A 22,483-nucleotide genomic window follows, 5' to 3' on the forward strand; every position below is an offset into this window, starting at 1 on the left:
GTGGCCCCTTAGATGAACCACCCCATTCAGCCCTCACACCTGGTAGTACATACAGTGGGTGTATACATCCCGATAGTCCATGTGCTCGTAATCTGGAAGGAGCTTCATAAAGCGTCCTGACTTCACCCTAGGGTTCACACCTGGACAGGTATACAGGTGGACACACCACAGGAGGAAAGGAGAGGCAAAAGATGACCACTCAGTTGAGGCAGAAACTGTGCATGTTTTATGAACATGTGAGGTGAGATTAAAGGGGCCACAAAGACAGGTTTAAAAAGAAGTGGAGAGGAACGAACAGTATTACATCTGCAATGCTTGTGTCATTAGAGTATGACATGCACAATTTCATAATTTTCTTCTACTTACTCACTCTATTGTATCTAAAATCTAAAAGATATCTAAAAAAATGAATAGTATTAATATTATTCTCTTGTTTTACTGTACAGCCATGAAGAAAATTACATGGAAGACAGCTTACTAAAAAAAAATTATTAGATGCATTAAGGTAGTGCAAAGTACGCCTATATAATGCGGGGTCAGGGACAGGGCTGTCACTATTAATGAGCAGGGGGGCTAAGCTATAACCAGGGTAGTCTGGGGTAATTGCCTCATTGCAGTATATTTCTTTGACAAGGTACATATTAAGCCACAAAGAGTTAATTCATTCATTCATTATCTGTAAGCGCTTATCCAGTTCAGGGTCACGGTGGGTCCAGAGCCTACCTGGAATCATTGGGCGCAAGGCAGGAATACACCTTGGAGGGGGCGCCAGTCCTTCACAGGGCAACACACACACTCACACCTACGGACACATTTGAGTCACCAATCCACCTAGCAAAGTGTGTATTCAGACTGTGGGAGAAAAACGGAGCACCCGGAGGAAACCCACGCGGACATGGGGAGAACACCAATTCCTCACAGCCACCTGGCATGGGACTCAAACCCACAACTTCCAGGTCCCTAGAGCTGTGTGACTGCGACACTACCTGCTGTGGCACTGTGCCACAAGGAGTTGCTGCCTTTATGAAAAAAAATTCTAATATCCCTCTACAGGTAAAAAAAAAACTGACTTGTAAACAACTATTTACTCATTATATACATGTATCTGTAAAATATACAATCATAAACGTCAGAAAGAACACAAACATCAGTTCAGTCAGCTCTAAATACTGCAGTGTTTAATGCATGAAAATTTTAATTACTTTTTCCAGCAGGCTTACTTTACCTTCACCAATTCTTTAATTAATGTCTTTGTTTTTATTTTTGTCTTGTAATGACAGCATCAATAAACTCACTACACCTTCTCCCTGCATACATCGCGTACGTAAGGTTGCCAATTTTCTGAAATCAAAATAAGGAACGCTGAGGCCAGGGGACCAGTATTCACCTGTAAATCCTTTCTGACTGTAGTAAATCAGATAAAACATTTTTGCTGTGAGACTTTTATTAAGCCTCTCATCATCAGGACAGTCAGTGCCTGTCAGTAGCCTTTTTGAACAATGGCAAAGCAGAATCTGTCTATGTATTTTGCAAATACTGTAATACCAGTTTGAAATAACTGTATTATTTTAAATTGATCATTACTTACAGTAAGACCTGAAGTGAATGAATATTGTCTAAAAGTTTCGTCCTTATTACATATGTCCAGTCAAAATGTCATAGAATTAATTGCTTATTTAAGACTAATATTTGTCTTACACTCTAATAATTTGTTAACATTATTGTCAATCTTTATTTTATCTAATGTGATTTTCAAATAATTAATTTGATTCAAAAATGTTTCTGTGATGTGTTGCGGGAGAATGAAATGTAGATTCTCCAGGACACAGTGCTAACGATATTTCTATCTAAAAGTGCCCAGTTTTCAGCACTGACCTGCTGCTCTCAGCGCGGCTGCAAAACAACCCCCTGTAGGAGGGACTGTGATTCCATTGAATGTAGCATTGAATGATGGACAGATAACTCTGGCTGCTGATTGGCTAAATTAAGGTGACAACCAATCAAATGTGCGTTCTTTTTTTAGGAGCCATGGAGAATCTGCCCCTCACTCCGGCTGCGAGAGAACGTTGCATGTTTCTGACACAAACAATCACCAAAAAAGTATGATCTCAAAAATACGGAACAAGATGCGTCCAGTATCGGTTCAAAACAGAACGCATTTTACGGGACGATTCCGTAATTTACAGTACGTTCCTTGCGGCCAATGATTCCAGGTAGGCTCTGGACCCACCGCGACCCTGAATTGGATAGGCGCTTACAGATAATGAATGAATATGGAGACAGAGGGAGCCGTTGTTGAAAATGAAAAAAAAAAATAGGTCCATCAAGAGACCCGTTTGACCACTTGAACAGTGATGAATTCGAAATGGTGTAAATAAATTTCACTTGCAACATAATGTAAATTACAGTCAATCAACCTGTAACATCTTGCAAAATATGAAAGGCAAAGTTCACATGGCTGCTGCTGCTCCTTTTACGTAATAACGGCTACAGCCCTCTCTTAAATAAATATGCAGCTAGGGTTCAGTTTGTTACTCAGAGCTCAGAGCCAAGACATGATCGCGGAGTACTTACTGCTGTGCTGCGTGATAGGAGCCGCTCTCCTTAACCCAGTGACAGGAGAAGACCATGGTAAGAATCTGCGGTAGTAAAACTTTAAATGATGTCGGTTTTTAGTGACACTGAAGTTTTAGTTGACTTTAAGACTGTTTAAAATTCAAAGGGAGAGAAACTGAGCTTTGGCACACAGTGGAAATCATACAATAGAAGGCTTTAATGCCTGAAATTCACAGAAAGAGAGTTTAGTAAAGGGATGTCAGAATTCTAATAATCCTTTCTAGAATAATAATAAATTAATTGAATGCACGTTTTGTGCTGTACTGGGTAAATGTTTTTTATTCACTTTTGTGTGACAGGACCTGTTGTTCAGACAAAGTTAGGGGCTCTAAAAGGCCAGTATATGACAGTAAAAGGCAAAGATACAGTCATCCACAGCTATTTGGGTGTTCCATTTGCGAAGCCCCCAGTGGGTCAACTGAGACTCACCCCGCCACAAACTGCAGAAGCATGGGACGGAGTGAGGGACACCACACAGCATCCGCACATGTAAGGAAAAAAGTAGTAGTGTACATGAAGCTGTTGTTTGTTTAGTCAATGTAAATTTCAATTAATCTACAATCTCAGGTCAATAAAACAAACAATGACAGAATTAAGCCATGATAAGAGTACAGTGGGATCATTTTGATTCGGAAATATCAAACATAATAAAATGTTTCTTGGTTTGTTGACATTTGTTTTAGATGCATTCAAGACAGACCACTACTTGTGCAACTTGTAAATGACTATTCTGGGAACATGGAAGTTCCAGAGATGTCTGAAGACTGCCTCTACCTCAACATTTACACGCCTTCTAAACCTGGCGAAGACAGTAAATTACCTGTAAGTCACTGGGAACATTTTAACATTTTATTATAAATGTGATATTTATGGTCTTCTTAATATTACATTATATTTTGCATAATTTGTTTAGTTTATTTCAGTGTTTTGGATTTAAATTGAAACAGTGATATATAGTAAAGCTGTTGCTAGAGCATGATTGATTTGTCCATCCTTAAAGTTGTCCTCACCACACAGTCTTAACCAACGAGATAAAGAATGTGTGGTCAACAATAATATAACAATATAAAGTTGACCCATAACTTCACAACAAAGAAACATATAAAGAAAAACTAATATTTCCCAATATATCCCAGTGTTGACTTTACATTTGTTAACTGTCTGTTAAATGGGAGGAAGTGTTAGAAGTCATCATTAAGCTAAAAATGAAACAAAATCTGAGAGACAAGTCAGCAGTTTTGTATGTTCTTAAAAAAAAAGAATGTACTTTTGAGCACATAAACACCAAAGGCCTAAAAGACCATGGAAGACTTTAGTGGGAGATAATTTAAATAGCAGAATTCACTCCTTGGAAAAGAAACTATTTCACAATATCCAGCCAAGTCAGGAACTCACACAACAAAGTAAGCATACCAATGTTTTAGTCTGCAGTCAAGAAACACATTGAAGAACCGAAATATTAGATGCAGAGCAATGATAAGAGCAAAATACAGGCAAACCATTTTTTCTTTATTCATTGGTTAAATGGCCCTTAGAATTTGGAGACTCACTATAAAACTGAAAGATTAAAAAAAACTTTACTAGATGAAACATTTCCTTATTTATGTCAATAAATACGTAATGTGTTTATTTTCATATTGTTTTATATTTTTGGCTGTTGGTCCAGCAAAGGAATTACACTTTGCTATCCCAAGACAAACCGTTTATACCCCTGGGATATAAAGTTTTGTATTTCTACACATTAAAAAAAATGCTATGTGTTATATTTGTATAATCCATAAGACCCATATAATATGATTTAAATTATAAACCACAATTTTTTATCAATAATTGAACATCCCATTTTTGAGAAATTCTTTCACTGAGGAATTTTAAATACGAATTTTCATATTCACAGTACCAGTCTCGCCAGACAAAAATAGTACTTTTATTATTTTTAGCAAAATTGTATAAAAAAACAATTCAAATATATTTCAGTCTTTGGTTTTAGTTGAAAACACCATTAATTGGTTTTAGAAGATTCCGCAGTATGTCATTTTTTACCTGGAGCTGAAAAGCTTTTTTGCATGTGCATAATGATTCACTATAAACTCTGTGAACAAGCTCTTGTGAAATACTGTTTTTTTTAAATTGCTGGTGTCTCACAGGTCATGGTGTGGATCCATGGTGGAGCATTAACCATAGGTTCGGCCTCCATGCAAGATGGAAGTGTGCTGGCAGCCTATCAGAATGTTGTTGTTGTCGTGATACAGTACAGGCTTGGGTTACTTGGATTTTTCAGGTAAATTACATTTTTTTTATATAGAAATCTACCTCGTGAGATTTTACACTTGAGTGATTCATTTCAGTTGAAGAGTACATTTGAAGAAGGGATTATTCTGAGTCTGAACTGGCTGAATAGATCATTCTCCTTTTAGCACAGGGGATGAACACGCTCCAGGAAACTATGGTCTCCTGGACCAAGTGGCCGCACTTCAGTGGGTCCAGGAGCACATTCACAGCTTTGGGGGAGATCCAGGTTCAGTCACCATCTTTGGGGAGTCTGCAGGAGGATTCAGTGTGTCTTTACTGGTAGGGAACTAAAAGATTTTGAATTAAAGTAAGCTCTAAAGGAAACAATAACATATTGCCTCTCAGATCAATTTATTTATTTTTGGAATGTTTTAAGTTTTAGTACCTGTCTTTGTACAGATTCTTTCACCATTATCCACTGGTCTCTTTCACTACGCCATAGCAGAGAGTGGCACTGCAGCAATAGATGTTCTACTGACCTCCAACCCTTTACCCTTAGCTCAGGTGAAGAGCACATGTTCTTTAGTGACCACACAAGACGTTTTTTCTAGAATATTGAATACAAAGCATATTTCTTTTACCTGCTCAAATTATGTCAATTATGTTTCTCTTTAGCATCTGGCTAATGTTTCTGGCTGTGACATCTCTTGTACGAAGAAAATGGTTGACTGTATTATGCAGTTGTCAGAGGAGGAGCTTCAGAGGACTGCACAAGCAGTGAGTTTCTGATAAGTTCTGTATCATTTTTATGGTTAGTTATAGTTCTCCTAAAACCTATATACTCCAGGATTTTTAGTTGTTAAATATTATGATTTATTTTTGTTACTTTTGTTTTTCAGGAAGGACTGGTCTCTGTGCAAGTGACAAAAGATGGACAATTCCTTCCCAAATCTGTGTATGAACTTCTTAAAAATAAACAATTCAACAAAGTGCCACTTATTACAGGTGTTAATGATGATGAAGGTGGACATGGACTCATTTATGTGAGTGAATGATTACTTGAGTATGTCAAACATGTTACTGTGAAAATAGTACACTGAATAAAATGTGTTCTATGTTAAATATTATTTTATAAGAGGCATTATAATCAAAAATAAAAATAAAAAAATCTGCAGTTCCTTGCTTCGCCAGAATGGACCACTGGCATAAACAGAGAGGAAATCATGTCAATGATGTCTGTGTTTTTTCCTGATGTAAGTAAAACTATAAATCTATATTGTTGCTGAATACTTATGAATACTGCTGAATATATATTAATTTGACTGTCCTTGCATTTCCTCCAGCCCAGTGAGAAATGGATTCATGAAGTAGTGGTGAATGAGTACATAGGCTCCACAGATGATCCAATTAAAATCCGAGATGGTTTAAGAGAGATGTATGGAGACTTGGTCTTTAATATTCCTGCTCGCAAAGTGGCAAAGTACCACAAAGGTAAAATAAATCCATACATTTCTCGGGTACAGTGGGTAAATAATAACTGATTTGTGACAATGTTAATCGTCTTATGCAATATTTTCTTTGTTTGTTTTTATCAATTAGATTCTGGTGCACCCGTATATCTGTACGAGTTCCAGCATACTTATAACGAGCTCAAGAAAAGGAGACCCAGCTTTGTTGGGAGTGACCATGGAGATGAAATTCATTTTGTTTTCGGCAGCTGCTTTTGCTACAATGAACCTCATGGTAAGATGATGATGATGATGATGATGACACATCTCTAGGATCCTAGCATTGTGTTTTCAATTACTGCCACGTCACTGTCTGAAAGCAGTTTTGGTGTGTTCTTGGTGTGTGTGTTTCCTCCGGGTGCTCTAGTTTCCTGCCACACTACAAAAACACACATTGATAGGTGGCTTGTATAGTCAAAAGTGTCCATAGGTGTGAGGGTGTGATGCCCTGTGATGAACTGGTGCTTGGTCCAGGGTGTGTTCCTGCCTCCTAACAGAATAATAATAAAAACAATAATGTGATATTTTATTTCATTACAGTGATGATCTTTAAACATACTGCTTTGAAACTCAATATATCTAGGTGCTAGGTAATTAATATATATATATATATATATAGTAACACTTTACATTTAATTAATTAATTACTCTTAATGAAAAATGTCACTTTAATTGGAGGGACACATATTGCAGTAATTAATGGTTACGTACCAGTAAGTAAAGAAGCAATTAAGTGTTAAGTTAGAGAAATGTATTATTTTGAAAAAATCATGGTAAAAAGGTAAATAAATTAATGGTTATTATTTATCAAAGTATAAAAAGATGGAAAGTGGGAACCATTCTGCATTTAATTCATAAAACTTTTGTACAAGTGGAGACTTAAGCATAAAGCATGTCCAGCAGTAAATGAATGAATGAACTTAGCATTACTTAGCCTTTCTAGATACTCAAGAACACTTTTACAGTTAAAACTCTACACAACGCACTTTACGGTCAATATTCGACCAACACGCACCGGCGAGAAGCAGCAGACATTTGCACACAGCGTGCTCTCTACCAGAAGTGACCATCCACCTGGAGGACTGCATCGGCCATTACAGATTCCCATTAAAGAGTGTCAATCCATATCTGGGCATACACACATTCATTCACACATATTCATACATGCAAACACACCCATTCATTCAAACCAGAGTGGTTTACAGCAGCCAATTTACCTGACCTCCATGTTTTTGAAATGTGGGAAGAAACACAGATAGGAGGAGAACATGAAAACTCCACCCAGATCAAGCCTTGAACCCAAGAGCCCAGGGCTTAGAGGCAAACATTCTACCACCAAGCAATCTTGAAATTATTAAAGATAATAATAATACTTTCTGTTAGTTAATGACAATGCTTTACACTCAAACACTCAGTAATACCCAACACAAGTTTACAGATACGCCAAAGATTTAATTGATGGATCACAAAATTATCAATGAATTTGTGTTTGATGAATAAGGACCAATGTGAAAAAAATGACACAGCTAAAAATGTGGGGTAATTAATAGATAATTAGCAGGATTACTCTATAAGATACAGTATACACTAATATACTTAATAATAAACTAATTAGTAGTATATTTATTAATAATTAATGATTAATTCAAATAATTAGTGGCATTGATGCATAACTACAATAAAGTTATTATGTTACTACTTTAAATGAATGAACATACTTACTAATTTATTAACAATGGGGTACGTAGCAGTTAGTACACAGATAATGAGTTATTAAGATATCAGCTAACATCCTAATTACCAGTTTAATTCATTACTAATGCCTAGTAAATTAATCAATTACTAAGTAACAGTTAATGCTTAGTAACAGATAATGAAGAGTTAACTACTGATTAAATAATGGGAAATTAATCATTATGCATTCTATAATTAATAATTAATTAACGAACCTTAAGGTAAAGTGTTAGGTGAAAAAGTTTTAATCTATAATTTTCTTCTGAATATATTTTCTGTCTCTCTTTCAGGTCAGTTCACAGAGGAAGAGAATGAACTGTGTAGAACAATGATGGCCTACTGGGGGAATTTTGCTCGCACTGGGTGAGTAATTATACCGTAATTATAATTTATGGTGTACTACAGTGTGTCTACAGTGTAACATGCCACATTTTGGAGTGTACTTTCCTGGTACTAACAGTGTAACTTCTCCATAAGTATCTACATTTTACAAAGTGGTTCCTACTTGTACTAAGGTTTATGTACAGAAAGCAACAAGACAATAACAACTGGAGACTTAGGTACTACAATGAAATTTCTTTCTTTCATTTTTAATATATAAATGTGTGTGTGTGTGTGTGTGTGTGTGTGTGTGTGTGTGTGTATGTACAGCAGCAGGTAGTGTCACAGTCACACAGCTCCAGGGTCCTGGGATTGTGGGTTCGAGTCCCGCTCTGGGTGATAGTCTGTGAGGAGTTAGGTATTTGGATTGGCAACTCAAAAGTGCCGATATGTGTGAGTGTTTGTCGCCCTGCGAAGGACTGGTGATATATATATATCTGGAATTGCTCAGTGATATGTACACTGTTAGTACAGTACAAACTACAGTCTAAGGCACAACATATTACACTGCAAGTGGAGGAAAATGCACTCTAAAACACAGGCTGTATTATAAAGTGTTACCAAGAAGGCATACAATGAATTTAAACACCATCTTATTCCATAAACTGCACCACAGTTTAAACATTTTTTCCTGTGTGTTTGAGTGCAGGTCTCCAAATGGGCCAGGCCTGACACTATGGCCTGAGCATGGAACTGAGGCAGAGTATCTGGGCATTGGCCTGAAACAGAAACCTGGCAAAAACCTGAAGGGAAAGCACTACAAGTTTTTAACTGAGACTCTTTCCCACTTGAAACGAGAGAAAAAGGATGGTAATTTGTGTTTGTGGCCCTCTGCACTTGTTTTAGACAATTTCTGTTAAACTAGTTCTGCTTTCACAATATACTTCACTTGCAAAAGTACAGTACTGTGTTTCACTGGATTTATATCACCACAGCTGAAGTAAAGATGCAGAGTAACACATTGTACATCTCAGAAACACTCGGACTTCCCTCTTCAGTCCAGACACAGGAAATAAATTTAGGGAAGTGTGTGCTAATACTACATTCTTAGTTCTCATTGTTGCACTAGGTCTTTATCTCAGCAGTGACTGTTATATATATATTCTATATATTGTTTATATAAGCTGTGAGTCGTCAGGCAAGACATGAAGTACTTTTAGATTACATTTATGACATGTTGTGCTGTACTGCTTGACCTAAGCTTCATTTATCATCACATCATCATTTGATCTTGAGGCAAATATAGGTTAAAGATTTAAATGACTTAACATATCATAATTATAATAATTTTATTACCAGCTGATTTATTTATGTACATTTCTAACGTGAAATGTCTCTGCTAGGACCTGTTGTGCAGACTAAATTAGGATCTCTAAAAGGCGAGTTTGTAACGGCTAAAGGAAAAGATACAGTGGTCCACAGTTATCTGGGGGTACCATTTGCAAAGCCCCCAGTGGGCTCTCTGAGATTCACCCCACCACAACCTGCAACAGCTTGGGAAGGAGTAAGAGATTCCACACAGCAGCCACACATGTAAGATATGCTAGTTTAAGAGTTTTGAATTCTTATTTACGTTCACTTTTTATTTAATCACTTTCTAATTTCATTTTCATTGTAAGGTCACTCACTGGTGATTTATTATAAACAACCCGCATACAATGTTTAAAGAAGTGAAATTGTAGAAATGTAGATTATACATTAGTTGATTTCTGCTTGAGAGCACTGACCTATTGTTGCTGTCTCAACAAAAACAAATATCTCCACTACTGTGGATTTTTAGGTTAATACAACATAAGTACACAGCAGCTGACTTTTAAACATTGTTTAAAAATGTAATGATGAATGGACCAATAGGAATGCTCCAAAATCACATGGGATTATATCTTTAAGCACTGACTTCCATTGAAAGTCAAAAAGGGTTTCTCCTTCTGCTGTAAATTTACTATTTTGAAGTTACATGTTTTTCATTGGGTGGCACAGAGGTGCAACAGGTAGTGTCGCTGTCAAACCCTACTTTGGGTGACTGTCTGTGTGGGTTTCCTCCCACTGTCCATAAACACACGTTGGTAAAAGGACTGGTGACTCAAAAGGTTCAGAGTGAGTGTGTGTTGCCCTAGGATGGAATGGCGCCCCCTCCAGGGTGTGCTCCTGCCTTGTGCCCTCTGGACCCACTGCAATTCTTAACTGCGTAAGTGGTTACAGACAAAGAATGAATGAATGTTTTCCATTGGATAGCGACAGTATGTTGCACTTATTGATTTTCAAGATATCACTAGGTGCATGCTGTGGACACATTCTTTTATTCAGCTGTGCAGTATTATGATATTAATCATCACAATATCCATGTTTTCAGGTGCATACAAAACAGGCAAGCAACAGTGGACCTATTTGCCAGTGTTACACTGAGTGTAGAAGTCCCTGACGTGTCAGAAGACTGCCTCTACCTTAATATTTACACTTCTGCAAAACCTGGTGAAAATGCCAACCTACCTGTAAGCTCCAAACCAGTTCTTCACCTCTGTCTTACTCACTTATCAAAACCACCCCAGCCGTGTTTACTCTACCTTTGTCCCTTCATGATGAATATGTCTAAGAAAATGACCTTTTGTACTTACAAAGCTTGGGAAAATTTGTCTGAGTCATTACAGGTTGACAAAGTAATCTTTTTATTGCTTATATTCTTTAGGTCATGGTCTGGATTCATGGTGGGGGACTAAGTTTGGGCTCTGCTTCTGTTTATGATGGATCTGTTTTGTCTGCATACCAGAATGTTGTTGTTGTTCTGATCCAGTACAGACTGGGTCTTTTTGGATTCTTCAGGTAAAGCTGCAGCAGACACAGCAACAGAATTCTTAAATTACATATTTTTAACCTGTTATTGCTTTTAAATGAGACTTTTAAAAACTATATTGCATATTAAATTTGCATGTCCATCACATTTATTATTTTACAGCCCATTACCAGTGACAAATCTCATTTGTTTGTGCCACTACCATATCACATCATTATACTGCTGTTTATCTCCAGGCAAAATTAATACATTTTAATAAATATTAATTAAAATAAAATATTGGTGCTCTCAAACAAGTTATGACATTCCAGCCACTTTATTACTTCTACAGACTACAGATTAGTATGTTTTACTTTAAAATACACTACTTTCTCCATGTAAATACTGTTCCTTTTAGCACAGGGGATGAACACGCTCCAGGAAACTATGGTCTCCTGGACCAGGTGGCTGCACTTCAATGGGTCCAGGAGCACATTCACAGCTTTGGAGGAAATCCTGGATCAGTCACCATTTTTGGAGAATCTGCAGGGGGTGCCAGTGTATCCTTTTTGGTGAGCATCTCACGCATATTCATGTTGCTTTGATCAGAAATTCCTGTAAAAGGCAGAAATAAACCATTTTTATTTTTGACGTAAATCTAAAAACATATGGTTCTGTGCATTGGTCTGGAGTTTTGTAGTTTAACTACTATGTCTGTAACAGGCTGCTCTAGTCCAGATGTTATAATTGTATTTACACATTTTCTACTCACATTAATGAGCAATGCCCCTGAATTTATTCCTGTTTATTAGCAGTGCACTACATCACTTGTGACTGTCCTTTTTGTACTGTCTTTTTTTTAGCTCCTTTCTCCATTGTCTGCTGGTCTCTTCCATCGTGCAATAGCAGAAAGTGGTTGTGCTACAATGCAAGGCATTGTAGCAGATCCCCTTCCAGTAGCCCAGGTCAGCTTAAGGCCTTGTTCATGTTCATAATATGCCCTTTCATTCTGGCAATTGTTGACATTTCTTTATGTATAATTTCAGCAAGTGGCTAATCTGTCAGGTTGTGACTTAAGTAGCACAAAGAAAATTGCTGAGTGTGTAAAGCAGTGGCCAACAGAGGATGTGATAAAGCTTTCAGAAGAGGTGAGAAATCTGAAGAGCCTTGTGTGAGTGAAAATAAAAGAGTTATTTATGTAGAAGAGATGGGTCTGGGAAAGAAATCCCACTCGCTATTGAAAACCATGATAAAAATGTCTCCATCTGACAAAACCAGGCCTGCTTTATGTATTGTGAATGTGAAAAAGTACTTTATCAACATACTGAAAAACTGTTTGTATATCTTTAGCAAGTGATGCTGCACTTTGTAGTGACAGAAGATAAAGTGTTTCTTCCTAAGCCTGTGGAGGAGCTTCTTCAGAACCAGGAATTCATTAAAGTACCACTCATCACTGGTGTGACTGATGATGAATTTGGTTGGTTGATGCCCAGTGTGAGTAAACATTGTATAATCATTTTTAACAATAATTATAAACAGTTGTAAAATTTGGTTTATTGTATGTGGTGAACATTGCTTATTTGACATGGAACTGACCACGTTCCACCGAAACTTTATATTTGGATTAATCTTAGATATATAACATTTCTATTAGACTCCAGCAGTTTTTTGATAATCATCTGTTCCCACAGTTCCTTGCACCTCCGGGATGGCATAATGGAATGGATAGAGAACAAGTCATTTCCTCAATGGCAGCTTTTATTCCTGATGTAAGAACACAAATGAATGAATCAACAACCACAAACAAACTAATCACAAAGCTGCACATTAAACAAAATGTTCCCAATTGATTACGTTGTCTATATATTTTTTTAATTTCCACACAGTAGTCCTTCTTTTGTTTTACTCAGCCTCTTATTTGTGTTGAAATATGAAGTAAACATAATAAATTGGTGTCGGTTGTCCTTCCTTTTTTTCTGTGAAGCCTCAAAAGCAGTGGATTAATGAACTGATGGCAGATGAATACCTAGGCTCCACTGATGACCCCATCACAATTCGTGACAGTTACAGAGAGATGATGGCAGATTTGGTCTTTACCATTCCTGCTCTCAGATTAGCAAAATTCCATAAAGGTAACATTCAGTAATCAGACATATTATTTGAAATCAGAACTGAATCATAGTGATGCATTCACTTTGGTTGCTCTAGAAATCAGAGATTATAAGGAAAGTTCTTTGACTTGCATACTTTGTATACCATCACCAACTTTATGTTCTCAGTAGTTTGAAAGTTGCAAAGCTCATAAATGTTGTTCTGTCAGCTGCTGGTGCACCAGTTTACCTGTATCAGTTCCAGCAGCCTCCCAGCATTATTCAGAGACCCAGCTTTGTCAGTGCTGATCATGGAGATGAAATTGTCTTTGTTTTCGGCCTGTGCTTTGGGAACGCCCACATCAAAACAACTGGTAGGAAAATGTTACGTTTAATATCACCAGTTCTAATCTGAGATTTAGTCAGAGATACCAGCAAATTTCACAGTTTCAGTTATGAGATTAAATTGTAAAACAAATGCATATAGCTTTTTGGAAGTGATCATTTATTATAAAACAGTATGGGACTGGCTCCTTCTTTCTAATAATATACTTTAGTATTATAATGGGCAATAAACAACACAAATCAAAATCCTAACCATGTCTATTTTCATTTTTAAATCTTTTGTTAGCTTCCTTCACAGAGAATGAAGAAGTACTGTGTAGAACTATGATGAACTACTGGGGAAACTTTGCTCGCACTGGGTGAGTAATGTAGATCATTTCAAAGCATTTACACATTTAAGTGCCAAATCCAAGGACCACGACAAATATTGTTCTTCCAGAGACATTATGAAAGTGAATAATTCCCAATAGAGTCTGCAGATGCACTCTCTGCCACAATGACAGAAACGACAGAGTGGAACGGTTGTTTGGTTGTTTCAGCTTAATGGGTTGAGAGATTATAAAACGGTGTAACGGTGAGTTCTTGTGCTATACATGATGAATATTATTAGTGTAGCGATTTCTGATGCTATACAATGCAGCTAGAGAAATTCCATTGAATGTGCAGCAGAGCAGTAGCTTACTATTTTTGCAAAAGAATAAATAATTAATTAATGATTTTTTTTTTTAAATACCATTTGAATCTAGATTTATGATACCATAAGTTTAGTAGACATAAGCACTTTGTAGTGTGCTGCCTCACTCTCTCTTGGTAGGCTTGAACATGCCTGGATCACATGTGTGTTATGTATATCTTTACAGTCCAAAACCCCTAGCAATAAAGCAGTTTTGTTTTGTTAAACTTGAGTCTTTTCTTGAGATCGTACTCCCAACAATGAGTATGACAAAGCTAACCTCCATTCAGCTGCAGTCTATTAGCCCAACAGTAAGTGGTCTCTCTCTGCTCATAAGAGTGACAGGATTTACTTGTGGTTAATTTTCTAAATCCCTGTGTCATTACTGAAATTCATAAGGTACAAAGCTATGTTTTATTTTTTGTAATTTTCATATCATAAAATAAATCATGTGCCAAAAACACAATAATACAAAAAGACATTAGACACCAGCCTCGCACATGAAGCACAAGTGTATTCCTCAACAGACACAATGTAATTCAAATTCCGTAGCAAAGAGTTTACTGACATCATGAATAGGCTGCCAGCGCATGTGAGGCAGAGAGTGCTTGTCTGCAGCCAGACCCTTCTCAATAATTCTAAACTTTCCAAACAAAGTGAGTCCACTACATTGTGCCATTGGTTTGGTGCCATAACTGTGGTGTTTTGTCTTATTGATGGCAGATCTCCAAATGGGCCAGGCCTGACACCATGGCCTGAATATGGTTCTGAAGTTGAATATCTGGGTATTGGCCTGGAACAGAAAGCTGGCAAGAACCTGAAAGCTGAGCGTTTCATCTTCATGACAGAGAAGCTTCCAGAGCTGATCCGTTCAGCTCAGGAGAAGAGGGAGCACAGTGAGCTGTAGATGTCAATGATGTCAGTGTTGTTATTATAATTATATATATACATATAATTATTATTTTTATTGTTATTATTATTCATAGAGCCAAGAACTAAATGCTGAGCAATCTTTGAATAGAAAAAAAATAAATTTTTTATTTTAAATGAATAAATAAATAAATAAATCTGGAGTGTGTTCATTATTAGTAGTTCATGTAAACTGTGGTCTGAGCATCTGTATCAGAAGGGCACAGGGGATTTTTCAGATAACTTAAGTCTCAAAGGGAGACTAATCCATACCAATGTCCCTAGCCTCACATTTGTTTGAGACAAGTTGACTTTAATCTTATTATATCTTTTTATTTGTGGCAATATATGTGATTCTGAATAATTGCTGTTCTTACAGCAAAACAAATTCAGTAAAAGTTCAAATCAATTTGGAAGTGCCTATTACAAGCCCTTTTTTCTTATTCTTAGTTAAATATAAAATGATCAGTTATTATTATAGGTACACCAAGCTACATAGGTACATACTCGGCTACACCAAGATGCTAATAATTGGTTACCGTATCGGCCCAAAAAATTTAATATCATCCATCCATCCATCCATTATCCACCGCTTATCCGGGTCCGGGTCGCGGGGGAAGCATTCGGAGCAAAGAAACCCAGACCTCCCTCTCCCCAGCCACCGACTCTAGCTCCTCCGGGGGTATACCGAGGCGTTCCCAGGCCAGTCGAGACATATAGTCTCTCCAGCGTGTTCTTGGTCTGCCCCGGGGCCTCCTCCCCGTTGGACATGCCCGGAACACCTCTCCAGGAAGGCGTCCAGGAGGCATCCGAACCAGATGCCCGAACCATCTCAGCTGGCTCCTCTCGACGTGGAGGAGCAGCGGCTCCACTCCGAGTCTCTCCCGGATGTCCGAGCTCCTAACCCTGTCTCTAAGGGAGAGTCCAGACATCCTGCAGAGAAACCTCATTTCAGCTGCTTGTACCCGCGATCTCGTTCTTTCGGTCACTACCCAAAGCTCGTGACCATAGGTGAGGGTTGGGACGTAGATTGAACGGTAAATCGAGAGCTTTGCTTTTCTGCTCAGCTCTCTCTTCACCACAACGGACCGGTACAGAGCCCGCATTACTGCTGATGCTGCACCGATCCGCCTGTCAATCTCACGCTCCATCTTTCCCTCACTCGTGAACAAGACCCCGAGGTATTTAAACTCCTCCACTTGAGGCAGGATCTCACTTCCAACCTGGAGAGAGCACTCCACCCTTTTCCGGCTGAGTACCATGGACTCGGACTTGGAGGTGCTGATCCTCATCCCTACCGCTTCACACTCGGCTGCAAACTGGTCCAGCAAGAGCTGGAGGTCCCGGCTCGATGAAGCCAACAAGACCACATCATCTGCAAAAAGCAGACATGGAATCCTGAGACCACCAAACCGGACACCCTCCGCCACTTGGCTACGCCGAGAAATTCTGTCCATAAAAATTATGAACAGAACCGGTGACAACGGGCAGCCCTGACGGAGTCCAACTCTGACTGGAAACCAGTCAGATTTACTGCCAGCCATACGAACCAGACTCCTGCTCTGTTTGTACAGGGACTGGATAGCTCGTAACAAAGAGCCCAGTACCCCATACTCCCTGAGCACCCCCCACAGAATACCCCGAGGGACACGGTCGAATGCCTTCTCCAGATCCACAAAACACATGTAGACTGGTTGAGCAAACTCCCATGCACCCTCCAGAATCCTAGCGAGGGTAAAGAGCTGGTCCTGTGTTCCACGACCGGGGCGGAATCCGCATTGTTCCTCCTGGATCCGAGGTTCAACTATCAGTCGGACTCTCTTCTCCAGTACCCCCGCATAGACCTTACCGGGGAGGCTGAGGAGTGTGATCCCCCTATAGTTGGAACACACCCTCCGATCCCCCTTTTTGAAAAGGGAAACCACCACCCCAGTCTGCCAGTCCAGAGGCACTGCCCCCGCGATGTCCACGCGATGTTGCAAAGACATGTCAACCAGGACAGCCCCACAACATCCAGAGCCTTGAGGAACCCGGGGTGAACCTCATCCACCCCCGGGGCCCTACCGCCAAGGAGTTTCCCTACCACCTTGGCCACTTCAGCCCCAGTGATAGACGAGCCCCCCCCGGGGTCCCCAAGCTCTGCTTCCTCTGCGGAAGACGTGCTGGTGGGATTGAGAAGATCCTCGAAGTATTCCTTCCACCGTCTGATGACATCCCCAGTCGAGGTCAACAGTTCCCCACCCCCACCATATACAGTGTTGGTGGAAAACTGCTTTCCCCTCCTGAGTCGCCTGACGGTTTGCCAGAAACTTCTTGGAGCCGACCGAAAGTCGTTTTCCATGTTCTCACCGAGCTCCTCCCACACCCGAGTTTTTGCCTCAGCGACTGCCGAGGCCGCAAGCCGCTTGGCTCCCCGGTACCTGTCGGCTGCCTCCGGAGTCCCCTGAGCCAACCAGGCTTGATAGGACTCTTTCTTCAGCTTGATAGCCCCCCCTTCACCCGAGTGTCCAGAACATATGGCCGCAGGTCAGATGATACGACTATAAAGTCGGTCATCGAAATGCGGCCTAGGGTGTCCTGATGCCAGGTGTACTTGTGGACACCCTTATGTTCGAACATGGTGTTCGTAATGGACAAACTGTGACGAGCACAGAAATCCAATAACTGAACACCACTCGGGTTCAGATCAGCGGGGCCGTTCCTCCCAATCACGCCCCTCCAGGTCTCACTGTCATTACCCACGTGAGCGTTGAAGTCCCCCAGCAGAACAATGGAGTCCCCAGAATGAGTGTTCTCCAGCACTCCCTCTAGGGTCCCCAAGAAGGCATGGTACTCTGAACTGCTGTTCGGTGCATAAGCACAAACAACAGTCAGAGCCCTTTCCCCAACCCGAAGGCGCAGGGAAATTACCCTCTCGTCCACTGGGGTAAACCCCAACGTACAGGCGCTAAGCTGGGGGGCTATGAGTAAGCCCACACCTGCCTTACGCCTCTCACCCTGGGCAACTCCAGAGTGAAAGAGCATCCAGCCCCTGTCAAGGAGATTGGTTCCAGAGCCCATACTGTGTGTCGAGGTGAGCCCAACTATATCTAGCCGGTACCTCTCAACCTCCCGCACCAGCTCATGCTCTTTTCCCACCAGAGAGGTTACGTTCCATGTTCCAAAAGCCAGTTTCAGTAACCGAGGATCAGAACGCCAGGGCCCCCGACCCCGACCGCCACCCGATCCACAATGCACCAGACCCGGATTACTACCTCTCCCACAGGTGGTGGGCCCATGGGAGAGAATTTAATATCAGTGCATCCCAAATAAAATATGTGATTTTAATTTCAGTTTCAATTGTTTTATTCGTTAATACTTTTAGTCAGACGTTAACATTACAGAAATATATGTATGGATCCATGAAACTTTTATCCTCGTCACATTTGTAAACAGAGCTCTGTTCATTTGTGTCAGTCAGTAGAAGCTCAGGCCCAAAGAGAATTGGTCACCCATATGGCAGCCATGCCAAAAGAAAAAATCACGTGACTGCACCCCATGGACACTCACAGGTGGATATAAGGGGTAAAATATAATACGTTAACAATGTAAAATAAGGTCCATGTGTGCAAATCTGACCTGACCTGACCACACTGACCTGAATGTCTCCTTTGTGAGGACCCTTATGGCCGTACATGCACTCCACAGTGGCTTTGTTACTCTTCCACATATGGATACGGAAGAGAGGACGGCGGCGCATGGGATCCTCCACACGGGGATCATGAGGGGGCAGATACATCCAGCCAATTATGAACAACCCATCAACCTACCCAGAAACATTACCAAACAGACACAGACTATTTCCAATATGACACACTTAAAATAAATATATAAAACAAGAAAGGCTGAGAGGAAGACCCTACAAAAGATTGTGAAGTTCGCTCAGCACATCACCAACACACAACTACCTGCCATCGATGACCTTCATCACCAGTGCTTCATGACCTTCATCACCACCCCCCCCCCCCACACACACACATACACACTTTTTTTTTTAATGAATATATTATCATTTAAAAACAATTTTTTGGGTTTCTTCATGTTTGCTTATCTTTTTCAGAGTTTTACCACGTCTCCTGACCCTTGAATCCCCTTTTAATTTTCATGCTTTTTTTGGATCCAAATGTGGGCTTGGTATCTTTTGAGTACTTTGTGGACAATCTCCTCAGAGTTTTTGAGTTTTTGGATATTTTTGTGTATCTTCTTTGCATTTTTTTCCTGTTTTGTGTATTTTTGGCTCTTTTGTTGATGTATTAAACCTGCATAATGGATCCTAATCCTGTGTCTGAGCTCTCCTCATTACAGATCCCTATAAATACAGTTTTTGGTCTGTCCTCTTTTCAGTCAGCTGCAACCAAGGACTGGAACTCGCTTCAAAAAACACTAAGATTGGTCAACTTTATTTCAAAGTCAGCTTTTAGGAGTTCTGTTGTAACTGTTCTGTTGTAAATGTAACTGTTACATGGATACTCACTGATGTCATTAAACATTAATAATTACTAAATAACTAATTAACAATATAAAAATCGGATTTGGGCACAAGAGGAAAACTTGTGATGTGTTCAGAACTTTGAAGCTAAAACTATTAATATTTATACCCCTAGTTCATGTTTAATATAGCCTGGAAAAATTTCAGTCTGTAAATGATTCTTATGAATAGAGTAAATAAATACTCTGTTAAGCTGACTGCAGTCACAGTCCTGAACTCAGTCCTATTGAAGTGAGATGAGTATTTTCAAGCAAGACAAGTTTTAAACAAAGATTTGGTGAGAAGGTGCTGTCTTTTACTGCAGCCGACGTGAGGAAAACTCTATGCAGAGTCAACCTGCGGAAAGCTGCTGGACCAGACAATTTTCCTGGCAGAGTGCTCAGAGAATGTGCAGACCAGCTTGCTGATGTCTTCACTGATAACTTCAACATTTCTCTTAGCAGCGCCGTTGTTCCAACATGCTTCAAGAACACCACCATCATCCCGGTGCCTAAGAATTCTTCTGTGTCCAGCCTCAATGACTATCGTCCCGTTGCACTCACACCTGTCATCACAAAATGCTTTGAGAGGCTCGTCATGAGGCACATCAAAACCCTACTTCCCCCCACACTGGACCCTCTACACTTCACGTATCGTCCTAACCGTTCAACTGAAGATGCCATATCCACCACGCTCCACCTGGCACTCACCCACCTGGACAAGAAAGACACATATGCCCGAATGCTGTTCATAGACTTCAGCTCAGGATTCAACACCATCATTCCTCAGCACCTGATTGGGAAGCTGAATGTACTGGGCCTTAACACTTCTCTCTGCAACTGGATATTGGACTTCCTGACTGGGAGACCTCAGTCAGTCTGGATCGGTAGGAACACCTCCAGCACCATCACACTGAACACTGGAGCCCCCCAGGGCTGCGTGCTCAGTCCACTGCTGTTCACACTGCTGACCCATGACTGTGCAGCGATGCACAGCTGAAATCATATCATCAAGTTCGCTGATGACACGACTGTGGTGGGTCTTATCAGTAAGAACGACGAGTCAACATACAGAGAGGAGATGCAGCGGCTAACTGACTGGTGTGAAGTCAACAACCTGTCTCTGAACGTGGACAAAACCAAAGAGATGGTAGTAGACTTCAGAAAAACAAAGGGTGAGCACTCGCCGCTGAACATCGACAACTCTGTTGTGGAGATTGTTAAGAATACCAAATTCCTTGGTGTTCACCTAGTGGATGATCTCACCTGGTCCACTAACACCAGTAACATCATACAGAAAGCCCAGCAACGCCTCTACTTTCTGCGTAGGCTGAGGAAGGCGCATCTCCCCCTCTAATCCTCACCACTTTCTACAGAGGAGTCATCGAGAGCATCATGACCAGCTGCATCACTGTCTGGTTTGGAAACTGCACGGTGGCAGATCGCAAGTCCCTCCAGCGGATTGTGAGGACAGCTGAGAAGATTATCGGTGTGTCTCTTCCCTCCGTCACAGACATCTACACCACTCGCTGCACCCGCAAAGCACTCAGCATTGTGGGAGATCACACAATGGATAATGGCTTGGAATCTGCAATATTCATGCACATCACCAGGGCACTAGTTCACCTACACTGCTTGCCAAGATGGTCTTATTTGAAATGTTAGAAAACAAAGCAGGCAACATGTTAAAGACTTCATTCCGAATCGGCTCCTCCTTCCCTCTGAATACTGCCTTGATTGACAGCATTGCACCCATTTAGACACAGCCCTCCTTGCTTGTTTCGTTCTCTCTTATCCTCTCTATGCATTATCCCACCCCTCCCTTCATCATTCCACCCCTCCCTTTATCATCCCAACCCCTCCCTTTCTCTTCCTCTACATCTGTTTCTATGCATCATCCCACTCCTCCCTTTATCACCCCCACCCCCCCCTTTATCATCCCCACCCCTCCCTTTATCATCCCATCCCTCCCTTTATCATCCCCACCCTTCCCTTTATCATCCCCAGCCCTCCCTTTATAATCCCATCTTCATCCCACCCTCATCTTCATCCCACCCTCTACCCCATGGCAGCTGCTGCTCTATGCATCATACTTTCCAGCTCGCACCCCCTCTACAGGTTGCTGTTGTGGGCCTGCCTCCTGCCCGGCCCTCTGGGCACTCTATGCAGTCTCCTTGCTGCACAGCTTCCTCATCCTAGATTCGCTCTCATCCTATCGTCTCATTCTCCCAAGCTCTACATCAGCAGCTTGTGTACTTCATGGACGCTCATCCCAACCCCTTCAATTTGTGGCCGTGCCATACCTTGCCTCTAACTTTACAGTTCTCACTTTTCTATTCATGTGCTGCTGTAGCCTGGTAACAATATTAGAATTATTTCGGTTTAATGGTGATTGTCAATTATAAATTATTATTAGTAGTAGTATTATTATTACTGAATTTAGATAACAACAATATTAATACTTTATCAGAAACTGGGATACTGTTCATGCTAGGGAGTGAGTTTCAGGATTTTCAGACTTTATGAAGAGACTCCATACACAGTATTATTTCAAATCAAAGAATAATTTATTTAAAAAAATAATAATTATTTGATGCATAGCATGATTATCAAATTCTAATGGGGATCAACAGAGGTGAAGCCCATCTTCTGGCTTAATAATCAGCTAGGCTACATAACTTGTGGCTAATATGTGTTGCTAAATGAAGTTAATTAATAT

General features: G+C 40.3%; 2 protein-coding genes across 2 annotated transcripts in view; both read left to right on the forward strand.

Moving 5' to 3' along the window:
• Positions 1-2,555: 2,555 nt before the first annotated feature.
• LOC136695000 (cocaine esterase-like) lies at positions 2,556-14,039 on the forward strand. The gene is made up of 23 exons (XM_066668813.1): positions 2,556-2,631; positions 2,916-3,105; positions 3,300-3,438; positions 4,764-4,897; positions 5,034-5,187; positions 5,308-5,412; positions 5,524-5,625; positions 5,748-5,891; positions 6,192-6,339; positions 6,448-6,591; positions 8,381-8,453; positions 9,121-9,281; positions 9,815-10,004; positions 10,825-10,963; positions 11,158-11,291; positions 11,660-11,813; positions 12,105-12,206; positions 12,288-12,389; positions 12,592-12,735; positions 12,933-13,010; positions 13,226-13,373; positions 13,562-13,705; positions 13,963-14,039. Exons 1-23 carry the CDS (start codon positions 2,556-2,558, stop codon positions 14,037-14,039), a joined length of 2,982 nt encoding a protein of 993 aa, XP_066524910.1.
• Positions 14,040-14,912: 873 nt separating this feature from the next.
• LOC136695001 (uncharacterized) overlaps positions 14,913-22,483 on the forward strand; it is a 37,079-nt gene continuing 29,508 nt past the window's right edge. The window contains exon 1 of the mRNA XM_066668815.1: positions 14,913-15,218. Within this exon, the coding sequence (XP_066524912.1) occupies positions 14,921-15,218 (298 nt within the window). The 5' untranslated portion in view covers positions 14,913-14,920. The remainder of the gene's footprint in view (positions 15,219-22,483) is intronic.

This window comes from Hoplias malabaricus, chromosome 4 (genome assembly GCF_029633855.1).
Source record: "Hoplias malabaricus isolate fHopMal1 chromosome 4, fHopMal1.hap1, whole genome shotgun sequence".
NCBI classification, from domain to species: domain Eukaryota; kingdom Metazoa; phylum Chordata; class Actinopteri; order Characiformes; family Erythrinidae; genus Hoplias; species Hoplias malabaricus.